This window comes from Spermophilus citellus (assembly GCF_964194105.1).
Source record: "Spermophilus citellus genome assembly, chromosome: 6".
In the NCBI taxonomy this organism is placed as follows: Eukaryota; Metazoa; Chordata; class Mammalia; order Rodentia; family Sciuridae; genus Spermophilus; species Spermophilus citellus.
In genome coordinates, this window is record NC_138187.1 from 159,814,778 (window position 1) to 159,830,985 (window position 16,208).

The 16,208-nt window shown below is 42.3% G+C and overlaps 1 protein-coding gene and 1 long non-coding RNA gene across 7 annotated transcripts in view; one reads left to right on the forward strand and one right to left on the reverse strand.

Annotated features, from left to right (window-relative positions):
- Positions 1–6,975: 6,975 nt before the first annotated feature.
- Positions 6,976–16,208, forward strand: part of LOC308651200 — a 35,635-nt gene continuing 26,402 nt past the window's right edge. For 2 of the 3 annotated variants that reach the window (XR_014022517.1, XR_014022519.1), the window contains exon 1: positions 6,976–10,842. This is a non-coding gene — a long non-coding RNA (uncharacterized lncRNA). The remainder of the gene's footprint in view (positions 10,843–16,208) is intronic. The other variant, XR_014022518.1, reaches the window with a different exon arrangement.
- The window catches only part of DNM3 (dynamin 3), a 432,335-nt gene continuing 423,103 nt past the window's right edge, over positions 6,977–16,208 (reverse strand). For 2 of the 4 annotated variants that reach the window (XM_081298148.1, XM_081298146.1), the window contains one exon: positions 6,977–7,112. In XM_081298148.1, coding sequence (XP_081154274.1) covers positions 7,076–7,112 — 37 coding nt within the window. In that variant the 3' untranslated portion in view covers positions 6,977–7,075. Of the gene's footprint in view, positions 7,113–11,369; positions 16,059–16,208 lie in introns of those variants that run through there. The other 2 variants (XM_081298145.1, XM_081298144.1) reach the window with 1 other exon arrangement.

Genomic DNA, 16,208 nt, shown 5'->3' on the forward strand with positions numbered 1-16,208 from the left:
GTTATTGCCTCTCACCTATCATTCACTATAACAGATGATGTGGTCTCTATTAAAAAACAACACAACCATCAAGTTGTCTCGTGACTTTTCTGAAAGCAGAAGGCAAAAGGGGTGTGAAGAGAGAATAAAATGTATGTTTGGTAAAGACACTTCTCTTTTTCAGGGTACTCATGTAGGCTTTTATTTTTCTAGAGCTCAAATCCTAGGACTTGTGTCCAGATTTGTTGCCCAAGATCACAGAAGTGGTCATTACCCTTGATTCAGAGTGTCTACTTAGTTCTAGGTGAGGCATGTACAGTACTAATAAGGGAGGGTGAGATTGCCATAAGGCACAAGAAGAATGTTAGGGGAATTCAGAAGAGGCTGGAGAGGAGTTTACCTGGAATTGGAGACATTTATCAGCAGTGGTGTCATTTAAACTTCGTCTTGGAGGGTGGGTGGGATTTAGGTAGGCAAAGGGTGGTTTTAGGGCAGTGTGGCAAAGGTCTTTTGGGGCCAGATAAGTAACGTGAGTGACAGTGGAAAACTGGAGAATGCAAGCCCTGTCCCAGGAGGGTGGCTGCCACTCTGTTCCAACTGATTGTTTCTGCTCAGTTTGGGCTTTTCTTGAGGCTTCAGATTTCCAGATTAAATTTTCAATGAAATCTCAATAGCTGTAAATCTGATTTTTAATATGAAGTCTGATTTGTAAAATACATCTCAAATTTAAACTAACTGGGCCAAAAAATTCATTTGCAGGCAAAATGTGACAACTTCTTTGCTATATCTGTTATTTGCATAGGTGCAGAGATGGAGAGTTATGGGTGTTTAGGGTCAGAGAATGGTGGGGGGGGAGCTTTGAGGAAAAGCATGGGAAGCTTGAATAGTGATTCAGGGTCTGTGAATAGTCAGTAATCTGAGCGCTGTGTTGCAGGCAATGGGGATCAATACAGTTTGTCTAAGGAAGTGGCGAGTGATCAGAGATTGGATTCATTGTGAAATTGTTGTGTGTCTCAGTTTTCAGTTGTAAAATGTGAATGAAAGATCTCTAGAAGTGATGAAGCCATACAAAGTGTTTTGAATTATGCCTAACCCAAATACTGTGTTAGTGTTAGCTGCAGCTTGAGCATCCCTAGTCCAGAAATCCAAAATGCTCCAAAGTCTGAAATGTTTTGAGATTCAATGTTATGCCCTAGTGGAAAATCCTATACCATGAAACTGTTGCACAGACAAAATTATTTTAAAATGTATGAAATTGCCTAACTATGTGCATAAGGTATATGTGAGACTAATTTCATGGTTAGACTTGGCTCCCATGCCAAGATCTTATGTAAATATTCTAAAATGTGAAAATATCAGAACCCCAAACACTTCTAGTCCCAAGCATTTTGTGTAAGGGGTGCTCTGCCTGTGTTATTGTTACTAAGTTGATGCGCAGGGGAACTGGGCAGAGGCCAGAAGCAAAGTGCTTCAGGTGCCCACAGAAGAGCTGGTTCTTCCTGAGGTAGTTCCTGTACTGGCCCCTTATGGCTAAAAATTCATTTCATTTCAGAATTTTCATCAGGAAGGTGTTATCCTAAGAATAAGTGTTTCTATTTTTCTTAACCTAAGATTTCTCAAAAATGAATTGAACAGGATTTGGAGCTAGTTTCTTCAGCGGTGTCATCTCAAATTCTTTTTCTGATTTTTTTTTTAAATAGATGAATATTTCGGGATAAAAATGGGTGGTTTCCCAGAGGTCATTTAGATTGCTTTCACAAACCCAGCAGCACTGGTGATGGGACAGAAGGGACTCAGACCTGTGCAACTGCATCCATATCAGGTGAAAGTTCCCCAAATTTGAGCCAGTTTCAAGAATAGTTCCTCAGTGGGATGCATGAAGGTGCCTGCTGTCTTTTTTAGCTCTTTCCTGTCACACAGTGCCTGTTCTTAATTTGGAGATTCACAAGGAGCACATGCAAGGATGCACATGAAGCCATCCTTCACACTTTACCAGCCAGTCTCCAGGACAAGAAAAGCACAGTCAGCAGAGGGCATCAGTTACACAATTATACAGGTTTCAAGCTCACCGAGTTCAGGGAAGCAGGTCTGCGACAGTACCATCTTGTGGACATTATTGGTATTCCTTTTTAGAATGATATTCAGTAAGATGATTGAAATTCTTGATGAATTTTGGTTTGGGAAATAACTGAGAACTGACCGTTGGGTTTCAAAGGAGGAGGTCACTGGTGTTCTTGAAAAGAGCAGGTCATGGTGCAGTGGTGGGAATGACCTACTGGAGTGTGTTTGAGAGAGAACAGAGAGGAATTGGAGCAGCAAGTACAGCTAGCTTTCTGGAAGTTTTGTTTCAAGGGAAGCTGGGATATAGTAGAGAAAATGAAAGGGAAAGTGAAGGGCAGAACCGGCAGCCTGCTTCTGCAGATGGAAACGGGGACACGGAGGGGGTAATGGTGGTGTGTGAGAAGCGGAGCCCCAGAGGCCCAAGTGGGAGGTGGGATCTAGTGGCGTAGGAAGATGGTGGACGGGCAGGGATGGCCATCCATGGGGCAATGGAGGATGGAGGGTGTGGGTGCAGGTGGGATAAGAGGGTAGATGAGGCACGGGACTCTGAAGTTCCTTTCTGATTGCTTCAATCATCTCAGTGGAAGTGGAGGCAAGGAATCAGGTGAGAATGACGAGGAGGGGAGGTGGGCTGAGCAGAGAGGTGTGAGGAGGTGTGACAGACTGGGAGGAAGACTGGTGGGAGTGGGAGTGGTGGGAGTGAGTTTGGGGGGCCTCCTTTTCACCTTGAAAGAGGTGTGGTCTGGGAGTGAGGGCTCCCTCAGCCCTCGCATCATCAGGACCACGTTTTGATGGTGCACTAACAGGAGTGTGGGCTCTTCTCTGGGTGGTGAGTGTTTTCACAGGGGCTCTTTGGAGATAATGTGCCAACTTCCCACAGCAGGCAGTGTCTCTCTGGTGTTCTGGAAAGCCCAGTTCTCACTAAGTGAAGTGAACTTAGCCAGGGTTTAACCAAGACCCTGTGGAAGGGGGGCCTGAGGAGCCCACTCCTTTAGCCAGTGGGAGGGCTTAGAGCACTCAGTGCAGGGCGAGGCCAGTGCAGGGGCACCTCTCAGGGTGCTAGTTTAGACCCAGCCAACACTTGGGCTTTGTGTTTTTTTCTCTCACAATTCACAGCAACCATGCATGTTGGTTTGTTTACCTTGGGAAACAGCAACAACTGCCAGCAAACCCAGTGCCATTCCCTTCCAGGTGTATTGCTATGTCTGCTGGTGGAGGAACTGAGAAGCCACCCAGCTGCCAGCACTGCAGCCCAAGGGCCCACAACCCTCTTGGGTTGTGCCGCCTCAGCCTGTAGGGTCATGCAGGAAGGAGCTAGAAAAGCAAATGGCACCAACTGGCATTGGGGTTCACAGGCCCCCCAGGATCAGCCTTCTGCCCTGAACAGACTAGCCCTACAGTTCTTTGACCAAAATGCTGGCAGGATGATGGAACAAATTGATTTCAGCAGTGCTGGGGTTGAAGGGAACGATGGTCCCGTGGGCCCCTTAAAAAGCTGGCATAGAGCCTCTGCTTTCTTTCCCAAGCTCGGCAGGCTCACTGCTCGCCATTCCAGGATGGGTCTTGTGCCCAAGTCACATTTGGACTCTGGAAAGTAAGAACACTGCAGGCCTCCTGCTGTTTTTAAGTTGCCACATGTACAGATCTTTTAGGCCTGAGGAAGCTTTTGAGTATGTAGCTGAGAGCGTTTTTGTCTTTAAGAGGGAAAAGGCAGGCAAAACCAACTGTCCCCTGGCTCCCACTTGCTCTCCACTGCCTTCTGAAATATGCTGGAGAAGAAAGTGGAGCCCCTCGAGCCTAGACCGGGGGGCTCAGTAGTGTTACACCAGCTTCCAGATGCTACTCCTTCAGCTGCTGTTTTGAGGGGCAGAACCTGCATCAGTGCCTCCTTAGTCACCCTGTGGAGGGCCCTTATGTCTCTTCCGCCTCTTGGGGTTTGTGAAGGTGCTCTTTCCTTTGTCTTGTGACACATGTTCATGGGTTTCACTGAACACGTGAACCAGGGCTGAAAATCAGGCCTGATGTAAAGTACCCTGAAATGTGGTTAAGAACTGAGTGTGGAAGAAGCAGTTTGTCATCTTGACTCCTCTGGTAACCCGCCTGACACCTGGCCTGATATCTTAATGTGTGACCGTAATATGACAAAAAGGCCTATACTATTATGTGGAGGGGGCCGGGCCCTCCAACGGGCACACAGCGGTTAACGTAGATAGTTCAGTGGATTCACTCAGATAGAGATTCCTGTAGTAAAAGAGCTACAGAAACTGTTTTCTTTTCCAGCAATCTTAAGTTTCTGTGAGTTTCATTCATATATATATATATTCACCGTTGGGAAGGTTTACTTCAGAATCTCAGGAAACTGGACTAAAGAATCCAATATCTATGTGACTTATAGGCCAACGTTGAGTTATAGGCCAAATGTTGGCAAGTACAGCTGTTCTTCAAACCACAGGACAAAGATCATTGTGCTCCCACCCATTGAAGTCTGCTCGCCTGTAATAAGCACAGGTTCTTCCTTACCTCCTCTGGCTTCCAGGTTCTAGGATGTCTGTTGAAAACCCCTTGATGAACAGCGGTCCCCAAGGCTCATAGATGTCTACTTACCAGGGAGGCCCCATGAGGGAAGGATTGGATATCGTGGTTTTCCTACCTTCAGTTTTTTCTTTTCCATCTCCTCGATTCTGGGTTTTTCCAGCTGTGGAATGGGGAACACCAGCTCCCCTCCCTGCTGCCAGTTGAAGATGGCTCTAGAGTCACCTTCTTGAATCCAAAGCCTCTTGGTTAGGAGCCAAAGTAAGTTGGCAGACCACTTCACAGTTTCAATACCATTATGCCTTTTTCTGAACCAACACCTGTGGATTTAGTCTTGCATTACATACTCTATTAGGGATGGGAAATTTGGTCTTTGATTGGCTGAAATGAGTTCCAGATTTCTTTCTTCATCAGAAGTCACAATCACCATGTTCTGGAACATGAACCTGTTAGGGCAAGCAGGTCATATAGTTCTAGAACTCAATAGCTGTCTTCCCAGAAAGATCATAGCACTCAGCTATAATTACTTCTTAAGCCATTTTATAAGCTACTTTTATCTTGTAACTTCTTTGGTATTCCTGATGTCTAAGGGCATTCTGAGAATTCAGGAGTGACAATACTTACAGAATATTATTTATTTATTAAAGATATAATAGTTGGGTTCTTCATGACCAGAGTTCTGATCAACTCTGAGGAATGCAGTACCTTTCCAGTTTTCTATCAAATACAGAGGGTGGAGGAGGGGACAGGGACAGAGAGTCCCTTGCTGGAGAAGGGCCTGCTATGAAACACAGGGACACTATTGATAGTGCATACATATTGACAATCCTTAGCACGGCTAACTGTACCGCAGGCTGCTCTCTCCCCTGATTGCTCCCTTTCTATTCTTGCCTATATAATGAGAGGAAGGGAGGCTGAGGAAGATCATCATTTTGTTCTGCTCTGACTGGATTTTTCTCCTTGTCCATTAGGTCAACTTAACTGTCAAGACGTCTGAACTTGGCAACACTGTAGAAAAATAAGTCCAAGTTTTAGACAAAGAGTAAAAGTACCAAACACTTAAAAAAGATGAATTGGAAAAAAGCCCTTCCCCCTGCGGACCTGTTTTTGAGTGGGGAGGTGGTAGAAACTAGCCTAGGAATACCTTGTGTCAGGGTGAATGCCACATGTCTGGTGGGGTGCCTTCCAGTAAGAATGCTGACTGAAAACCAAAGGCCTGGACTGGGGTGGGGGCAGGCAAGGGACAGTATGCCGTGCCTCCAGGTACACCTGTGGTCAGCTGAATACCTTGCTTTGAACCCTTTGAACTTTGGCCCTGGCTCTACCTGGTCACCACTGAGCCTGGGATACAGTAGATAGGAGGTAACATGTGATGGGAAACCTTTAGCCTGAGAAACTGGTTTTGCATTTTTGAGTAGAGAATTCAGTTCTCATAAAATTATATTCTCATGGTCCAGAGCAAGAGCCCAGTTAGTGAGGGGTCTCCATTTTCCAGCTGGCAGGTCCTACCCACCTCTCCTCCTGCCTTTCTTGCCCGGGCTCATGAGGTCACACAGAAACGCAATGCCAGGGATGACCGACTTTTTGACTCTCTGATGTCAAAAGTGATTTCCTTCAAGAAAGTCTACCTTTAAATTCTAATCTGGGCCGCATAAATCTTCGAACAGAAAATTCTGATTTAAATTAAAAACCCTTGAGATGGCTGCTACATAATTGGCAGGTTGGACTGTGTTGTCTTAATAATAAACATTTTATTTGGACAAATCTTTGGGACACTTTAATAGCCTAAAATTTCAGTGTTGGATTATCATTTGAGGACTGAGACATAAAAATGTTCTCTTCCCTCTCACTTGTGTAGATCCATTTTCTAGATCTTTTCTGACATGGCAAAGCCTCCCGAGGTGGCCAGACTTCCTCCCTGATGTGGTTTCTTTACCCCAAAATTTGCCAGATAGAATTTGTGGGGTTGTATGTTTCAGGCCTAGAGTTTCTTACATGATCTTCCATATTTTATCTCCTCCTCTAAGAGTGTTTAGAAAAAATAATACAAATAAAAAATATTTTTGGTGCAGTAAGAATAATGGGATTCCTGGAGGCAACTAAAATCATTCAGTCTTCGTTTCTCTAGGCATCTAGGATTTTCCTTCATTCTTTCACTCTTTGTGTTGAGTGGGCATTTCAGTTGAAGATGATTATTGTTGCTTGGCAAGGAGCATCTTAAATCACAATGCTCCAACAATGTAAATATTATGTTCCTTAAGATATCAAATTATGCAGTTTTTCACCTTACCTGTTTTTTGTTGAGACATATTCTAATTTGAGTCTTCTTTAGAAAATGAAACAGAACACTTTTCATTTTTTATATAGAATAAAATTTTTTAATTATAGACATGGATCAAAAATAAAAGTTTTTATGTACATATGACATATAGTGCAAACAAAAGGTTTTTAAATACCACGGATGGACGTGTTGTTGGAAACAAAAAGAGATGAATGATGGGGGTTAGGATGGTCGTCCAGGAACGGCAGGAGGGGGTCGCCTAGTGAAAACAAAACAAATAACAAAAGGAAAACACAGATACAGAGGGAGAAAACAATGTTTAAATTATGAAATAAAATAATAGCATGCAAAAATATCTCACAAAAGCCAAATGCAAATCAGACAAAAAACAGGCAGACATGCAGGGACATGTAAGAACACCAAGTGGCCAAATTAGCAGTTCCCAGCACTCTCCCCGATACAGCCGCCTGCGAGGTGCCAGCCATTGCGCCTGCTCGGAAATCCTATTATTTTGCATCAGAGAACTACAAATCATGCAATTATATATAGGAGAACTAAGAAGAGTACCTGGGCTAAATACCTGTATAAGTTGTACATTTGTTTCCCAGTCCTGATTTTGTGACTCTATTTCCAAAGACTTAACTGGATATTGTGAACTCTCCATAGGGGCAGAGGCACTTGATATAGAAATATGGCAGGTGAAATTTTTTCTAAAGTGAGGGAAATAGCAAGGTTTCAGGATATCAAGTGAATTATGAAATTACAGTGCAGAAGGTGTCAGGGGTTAATCTCACAGAAAAGGATTTAGAAACAAGAATTTGCTGCAGGTGAAGAGTCCTGACATGTGATAGCTCAGAATCGGGCCTCAGGACACTAGTAGGCCAGGGCTGGTCCTTGATGACCACAGGATTTTGTAGAATTTCCTGCTGAGAGTTAGATGCAACTCATATTCTGATTTATTGTCAAGTGGGTCAGGGTAAAGCTGGTTTTCTGGATATTTCTTCACATTCTTAACCTGACCTGCATCTCATCAGGCCCAGGGGTTGTGAAGTCAGAGTTGTGCTTCATCTTGAACCTCAGCCTATTTGCCAGGAGGATGATTTGCAGTGACTGAAGCTACAGAGACGCTTTCATTGAACAGCTCTGTTGTAGACAAAGAGCAGGCCAAGTAACGCTTTCCCACTGGCTTCCAGGGGAAGTCTGCATTTTAGAAAGTGATGAACTCAACATTACAGCAAGCCAGAGGACTGTGAGCTATCTGTACCCCACTCTGGACTTTGCTGTGGCTGCTCATCCCTGTGCAACATGCTTCCACCTCAATTTACAAAAAGCCAGGAAGTGAAGCAATACAGTCTATAAAAAACAAAACCAAAACAAACAAACAAAAAACTTTTTTTTTAAACCTTCTGTTAATAGAGTCAAACTGAACAGGCTATTTCTGAGCAGTGATAAAGTCCAAGGCCAATCTTTTTTGTTGGTCCAATTTAAGCTGGTTACACAGAGGCCTCCATCCATTTAAATGATGAAGAGCTTGTTATTAGCACTAACCTTTCAACTGTGGGGGGTCTGCAAGCCTTTAGCTGGTGAGACCCAGGGAATGGGTATCCCTGGTTCTTTCATGAAGAAAGTATAATTGAATTTCTGTCAGGCTCAATGAGATTTATCACCTGCCCAGCAAACAGAAACTATTTTTGAGCTCTGAAGGGGCTTCAGAACAGTTTAATGACCTCAGCAGGGTGGGGAGGTGAGCCATTAAGGCTGACAGCAAGTCCACGGTGATGAAGGAGCATCTGGGAGCAAGGGCCAGGATGCTCGCTGGGCAGCTAGACTGGTGTTCCAGTGCAGAAACAGGATCAGAAACTTTGGGACTTGAAGTGCATTTCACCAACAGCTAGAGCATTTGCTGCAAATATCAGAGTGACCCTCAGGCCCTGGGCTCGTTGTTTCCCCTTCACGTGCATCTAGCTTTCCTCTCTGCCAGATGTTGTCAAGGCTGACAGAACTTGAAGGGTCGGAGTCAGTTGTATCCTGGACCTGGCCGGTTTGGGTTTTTGCTGTTTCTTTTCCAGAATCCCTTACATATTATTTGAATTTAAGAGCTGAACATACTTGAAATTTCTTACATGTAGAGCTAAGAAGGTGCCTCATGCTTTCATGTTGTTGTTCCGCCATCCCCACCCCCAGCCCCGGCTCAGCAGCATGAAGGTGGGAGTACTAAATGGCGATACTGATTGGCTAACCAGTATACTAGGATTTGCCATATAAGCAAATCTGTCTAATCAAGATTATAATTTCAAGTTATATTTTCTTCAGCATCCTGAAAAATAACTTCCACAGACTGTTTGGCCAAAGCATCAAGGAGAATCTGTATATGGATCATGGGCATAATTTATATTTGAGTCAATTTTTACTCAAAATAACAAATTATCCATTATTCCCTCGGATATATCTCAATGCTGTGAATTAGTCTGATGGTGACACTTCTTCTGGCAAGATTCCTAGAAAGCTTTTTCCTTTTCTGTCAAAAGTCTCATAAACCATTCTCTGCTTGCTCTGTTGGCCCCTAATTTAGGTAATTTCATCTCTCAGAAAAGTGCATGAGTCTGAAGGTTGGGGAAGATGAGGAAAGAAAGGCAAAGCAACAGGTATTCTTCTCCTTCCTTTTCTGATGATCTCGGACCTTAAATCAAGTTGGATCTGTCTTCACAATAATTTCATGAAGGTACCGTGATTAATTTAACGTAGCTCTTTTGCAGAACATGGTGGGTAAGTCAGAAAACAGTCTGAATTCTTTGTGAGGCTCATTAAGGCTTGTTGCATGTGTCTCTAGTCTGTTTCCAAGTTTCCTGATCCCATGGGACCTGCCTCCTGGGGACTCAGACATGACTGTGAAGAGGCACCAGAGCTCCAAGAGGACTGTCCTCAGTTGGAAACTCTTGAGGCCCTTATACTTGATTTTGTCACTCAGCTTTTTGTTGCTGACCATCCATACTGGGACAGTCACACCTAATGACTTTTTCTCTTGCCTAAAGACACAGAAGCAGAGTGCATGTGCCTCAGAACACTACTTCTCTGAGCTGTGCTATGAATAAAGCTTCTATGATTAGATGAGAAACATGAAGACACTATTCCTTTCTTGGAGATTCACAATGGGCTCTGATTTTTTTTCCTTCCAGTAAAAATCAATTTAATTTTTAGTCATCATCTCCCAGAGCATATTTGACCAAGAGCTCTGTTGGGGGGGTGAGTATATAAAACGTTAAGAATCTCATGGAATGAACTTTGGGAAACTTTGGATGAAGGTTGTAGTTTCAGCTGCTATCTCTTCCACGTGTTCCAATTATTAAGCTCCCTAGTGAAAAGAACAGATCCAAAAAGCCAAAATTCCAGGTGTGCTGGAGTATGGGGAGCAGGGGATGAGGTCAGATACTGTTCTCAACATGAAATGTAAGGATTCCCACAGAAAAACCAGAATCTTGAATATAAATCAAGCAGAGATTTATACTGATGCCAGAACTGTTTTTAAAAACCAAGTGGAATTTTGCCAAATAAGGTTCTTAGCTTTGGGTAGGTTTCCTTAGAAACTATTCTGAATATGTTATTAACACCCTTTGGATTCATGCAGTGGAAACACAAGGGTGCAGCCTGGCTCTCCTCGGAACCCCTCTTCCCGGTGAAGCTGCCTCTGAAGTAGGGGAGCTCCATCATGGAGACACCATGGACATAGATGAGGACATCACAACAAGGTCAGGTTGCTCACACCTGACCAGTCCAACTCCTCTCTTCACAGACAGCACATCCTAATAGTGGAGAGAAGATAAACCTGCAGTTCTTTCTGCCTGTCCCTTGTCTTCTGCATTTGGGGCTGTGTAAGTTGATACAGAACCCAACCTCAAAATTCAGAGGAGAGTCTTTCTCTCTTCTCTGGAAACTTGATTAGGACCAGCCTGTGTGAACCACTCATGCACCAGGGAAACCAGAAGGTAAGTGTCCCCCCACCCCCACCCACTGAGCAGTAACTGAGGCCAACTGTTGGTCCAGGAGCTCATTATTTGCTGCAGGAAATGCCTTGTGTTGACCCAGCATATAGCCAGAGCATCATTCCCCCTTCTACCCTCCTGGATTTTACACGGATGCTTCCTTTTCAGTAGCAAACTGTCATGGTGCTTCTTGTTAAAAGTCACATCAAATCCTCTGGCTGTCTAAAGTTTTTTGACAATTTCTTCAGTCTATTCCAACAATTTCTTCAAATTAGAGAAAAATATCTCCCACTCTTCTGCCTTTGATTTGTCCAAACTGTTCTATTTAAAAATCTCCTCTTTTCCCAAATTAATGGCCAAAAAGAAAGATGTTGTTATTCTCCACTTTGATAATTCTGGACCAATTGGAGCAAAACAGCTATAAGTTGTTAAAAGTCTCAGGCGTTACTCAAAGGTACAGACAGGATTCAAAGATATACAAGAATTAGGAAAGAGGAGGTCCTTCAAATATTATAATTTATTTCAGGTTCAGAAATACAGCTTCACATTTTCACAATAGGTACATGTGACCTTCAGGAATGATACAGACTTTAGAAATTTGCTTCAAAAATTCCATTCAGAGTCCATATATCAGCAGTGAGAAATCCTGAAAGTGCCAAGACGACAGAGGAAAGTACTCTGGCTCATGTTAATTAAAGAATCAACAGAGAAGATACGATTTGTTTTTGTATACTTCGTAAAAAAGCAAAAAGAGGAATTTGATTCAGAAAAGGGAGAGAGAATGAACACAGACAAGCACAATAAAGGCTGTACACGTGAAATAAAATGCAAATCAAGTTAACAGGGGTAGGATTTCTGGTTGGGAGAAATGATTCTTACAGACTGGCAGCAGTCAATGCAAGAGGGCAGAGTAATTTGGGTCCTAATTTTACAAACATTACATAATGAGCAAAGTTGAAGGAACTTAAGGGTAAAGATTAAAAAGAAATCGACACCTTGAGCTGAGTCATGTGTGAATCCTCCACCAGAGTGAAGTCTCAGCAACACACCAGTGTGGACAGGTCTGAAGACAACAAGGGGCTCCTCCTTGCATTTCCACTCTTGCTCCCTCATGTATACTCTTGCACACATCCACACGCGCACGCGCGCGCACACACACACACACACACAGTGCAAGGCATATCTAGCGCACTTCAAAAATAGTCTTAAAGTTTCACACGCAGAGCACCACATAATTGTAAGCATACCAGCTAGACAGAGGACTAAGATCATCCAGGAGAATGTTTGAGCTCTTTGGAAAGGACTGGGTGATCTGGTGAACTATCTGTTGCTTCTCTAACGTCACCCGCCTCATTCCCACCAAGCTGAGCTCACAGCTGGCAATCCTCTCGGTGGAACAATACAAAACTCAGGGTGCAAGTCTCGTCTATCATTTTCTTTCAGTGAATTCAGCTGAGAGACCTACTTTTTAGACTTCATTCTTAATCGTAAGGAGATTCCAGTCAATTTTAAATAATTACACCATTTGCCAAAGGTAAGATGTTTACCTGGAAAAGTAGAGAACCTACTTCCAAGGAATTAAGTAATTTCTCCCCCCATTTTTTGCAAATTTTACTTAGGAAAAACCCACAACTTTTATTATGTTGCTGAATATCTGTTTTTTTAATACTTAGTGTATAAAAAAAACCAACTGTATAGCACAACTTTTTAAGATTCAGCTCAGCAATCTCGAATTAATTTGTAATTTTACCTAGAGATCTAAAAGGAAGGTTTCTAGATCCTACTTATCAAACTACATGGTTTAAGGTTATTTCTTCTTTGACAGCAGTGCTGTGGGTTTTTGTATACCTGCCTGGACTTGTTGTCTGCCTTACTGTGAGCTCTGGGCCTCTCAGAATAAATGCAATCCGCAGTGAGGAGATTAGGCAGACAGCAAACTAGTGTCACCCCATGTAATGGCATATCCCCCAAACACCTCTTGGATTAGCACAATTTAAAAAATATATTCCTATGCACACATACTGAGCACGTGGATATAGATATTTACACCCGTACATATGCACATATGTACAACACACAGAACGATCACTTTCATGCTTGTGGCATTTTGACGAGTGCTTTTAAACCTACTTATTCAAGGGGACACAAAATACATGTACTCACAGAAATTTACTATGCATATATTGTATATGTAGACACACATGCATAGAAAATGTGTTTGTACACAGAAACATTAACATTTATCACAAACTGGTGTTAGGTCCCATTTCATATTTAAGAATTATGGCTACAGTCTATACTAAATAGTCATAAGTCAATCTGTGTGACTACTTTTAAATTCTAAATCCAGAAGGCTTATAATTATATCACAGGAACTGGTTTCCTTATGTTTGGGGGCAGAATGACTTTGCATCTGAACAAATAGCAAATTTGCTAATAAATCGACCCTACTGCTCTTTTATGTTATGAAACACAGCTAAAAGCAATATTCAGAAGGGTATTATTCGTAGATGATTTTTGGAAATGTAATATACCTGGTGTAAATCAATACTATCTTAATAATCTGTCCACAATTGAGTAAATGGTTATTCCAAATGGTCAATGTGCATGCAAGATTTAGCACGTGACAATAAAACTAGATGTACTTATGAAATAAACATACACAGTTAATGTTTTTAATCCTAAAAACATTGATTTTTAAGATGATGCTAGACAAGATGGAGCTACATTATCTTGTTGACAGCCTCAGAGCCGTCAGTAAGAAGTTACACAGCAGATTAGAAATGGAACGGGGATACTCGGCTCCTTGAACTACAGTCCTATCTTAAGGCCTGATGCGTATGCTGCACCTATCACCATGCACGCTGCAGAGTCCTTCTCATTGGCATCTCCTAGCAGGACGAAGCCGACTAAAAATATTTTCCAATGTGACTGCTGAAATTCCAGAGGGACTGGATTCTATTAGGCATAATGTAGGAGTGAAAAAGGATACAAATGCACCCATAGAGGGAGGCAACTGAGACAGTGCGAATGTGGTACTATAACCTAAAAGCAAAAGCCAAAGATGACAAATGCCATTGTTCATGACTGTCTACGATCAGTGGAAGGAGACCTGGAAAAAAAATCCCCCACTTCCTTTGACATAGTTTGTGCTGATCTGAGAACACACCAGTGGTTGTGGTTGCCCACAATATTTTCCTCTTAACAGAAGGAAATTTTTGAAATACAGCAAAATGCAAAACCACATTTAGCAGAAAGCCAAACCCTGAAGTATATGATTCGTTAGCTGCCTATTTTAGAGAATTCAAAGGAAGAAGCAAAGGGAATCCTAAAAAGAGGGTGTTTTATGAAAAGATCTCACTGCGGATTATTTTACCATGTCTATTTACTTAACATTTTCCCACTTATCTGGGACACTATTTTTAAAATACTCTCTGTATCTTGCATGTTGGTTCCATTCACAGAAAAAATAAAATACGAGGGGATGAAGGGTGTTGATGTGCTCTGTCTATACTCCCTTGTAATTTTAAAAGTTGAAATGTCCTTTTTGTAAACCTCATATTCTTTAACTTTTGCTAGCTGTAACCCTTTAGAATACAATCAACATAATGCCATTCAACTTGGCAAGTCCTCTTTTTAATAATGGTTAAACATCTTTACTTCATACTTTATGGGTATCTGCTTTGGGTATAAACTACACAGGAAATTAAAGTTAAGTTAACATACAAATCATGTCCACTGCTTTCAAAGGGAGACATTTCAGTTAGTACAACCTGATTTACTTCCGTAGAATATGAAATAATGTCATGGGACGCTCTGCTGTCTGGGAACAGTTAGCAGACAAAATTCCAACTGGCTTCTGGCTGATTCCTACATGTTAATCATCTGGTTGTAGGTAGTTCAAAACTGAGCCTCAAGACTGAACTATTAACCTCCCAGCTAAGCTGTTCTTGTAAATTTTAGAAATTGCAAATTTGCCTTGGATCTCGATGTTTCGATTCCATTTTTCTGGAGTGGTTGGGGCAGGGACCCTGAGGTTCACCTGCAAAAGGGTGAGCTCTGCTTTACACCTTGGCCTCTCTCACCAACTTTTCTTTCCATCCCAGGTACCATTCTTCCAACGTGACTATCTCACAGAAAGCCTCCAGGTTTATTAAGAAAGCGTAGAATGGACAGGACACTAAGCCTGGTTTAAAGGTGTTCTTACATGATCATTAATATGTAAATAATGTAAGGGAATTGCAAATTAGCATGGAAAGAAAATTGTTGCTCCCACCAAAGTAGCAAGAATAAACTGGAATTCATGTCAAAGTATAGTCAGCCTTGCCAAAAATCAGATCTACTGGAAAAACTGAACATTTTCCATGTCAGCTTTCACTGTAACCTTCTAGGAGAAGGTGAATAAAGCGAACAAAGAAATTATATGTTCCAGATGTTTTTTGAGATGCGATTATTTGCTTCTTCCTTGAATTCCGAAACTAGCTAAATCTATTAACTGATTATCCCAAACAGGCTTTGATTCACTGTGGCACATGCCTCAAGTGTGAAGCAAAACACGTGGGCACCAGGTGAAGCTCTCTAGACTAAACAGTGCAGACTTTTCCTTTGCAAACTATTTTGTGCTTCTGGAAAAGTTTTCTTCTTAAGGAATCCTACAGTCTTATGAAATAAAGAAAGAAAGAGGAGCTAACTATGGGGTAGGTGATAGCAATGATAATGGACAACAGAATTTCTGCCATCCTACATGGGATGTGGGAAAAGAAATATGTATGGCTTAGTTCTAAGCACACTATCTCATTTCCATTAAGAATTATACTTAATGTGCTACCTGGTAGATGGCCTGCAAAACTTGTCTGAAGCCATTGCAAATGTATGCCAGGCAAGGTAAATGATACCCAAAGTAGAGGACTGCCACACAAACCTACCTGGGTCAGTACAACATACAAAGCCTCTGCAGGTAGCAGTTATGGAGGGTCAAACCCCAAAGGTCTGATGTATTCTTGAGCAACGAAGGTGAGTGATGAATGCATTAGTAAAACTGGTTACTTGCCTACTGATGTCCACACATGCGATACTCATGATTTGCTGCAACAGCTATCAAATAAGTTGCTTTCACGTAATCGTTAGTGATTAATTGCCATGCCAGACACTTCATTTAGTCTAACAGGGAGGATTCTAGTGGACGGATTATAGTGGGGCGAGTTGGCGATGGGGGTGGTCTCCGGCTAGAAAGAGAGAAAGAGACAGGTGAAGAAACAAGTCGAAGAGTTGAGAGTTGTTCCCAAGGACACCAAAAGAGAGCCATCATGCACATGCTCATGCAGTACCGGCCGGCAGGAGTGGCAGCAATCAGTAATGACCTCAACATTGCCACC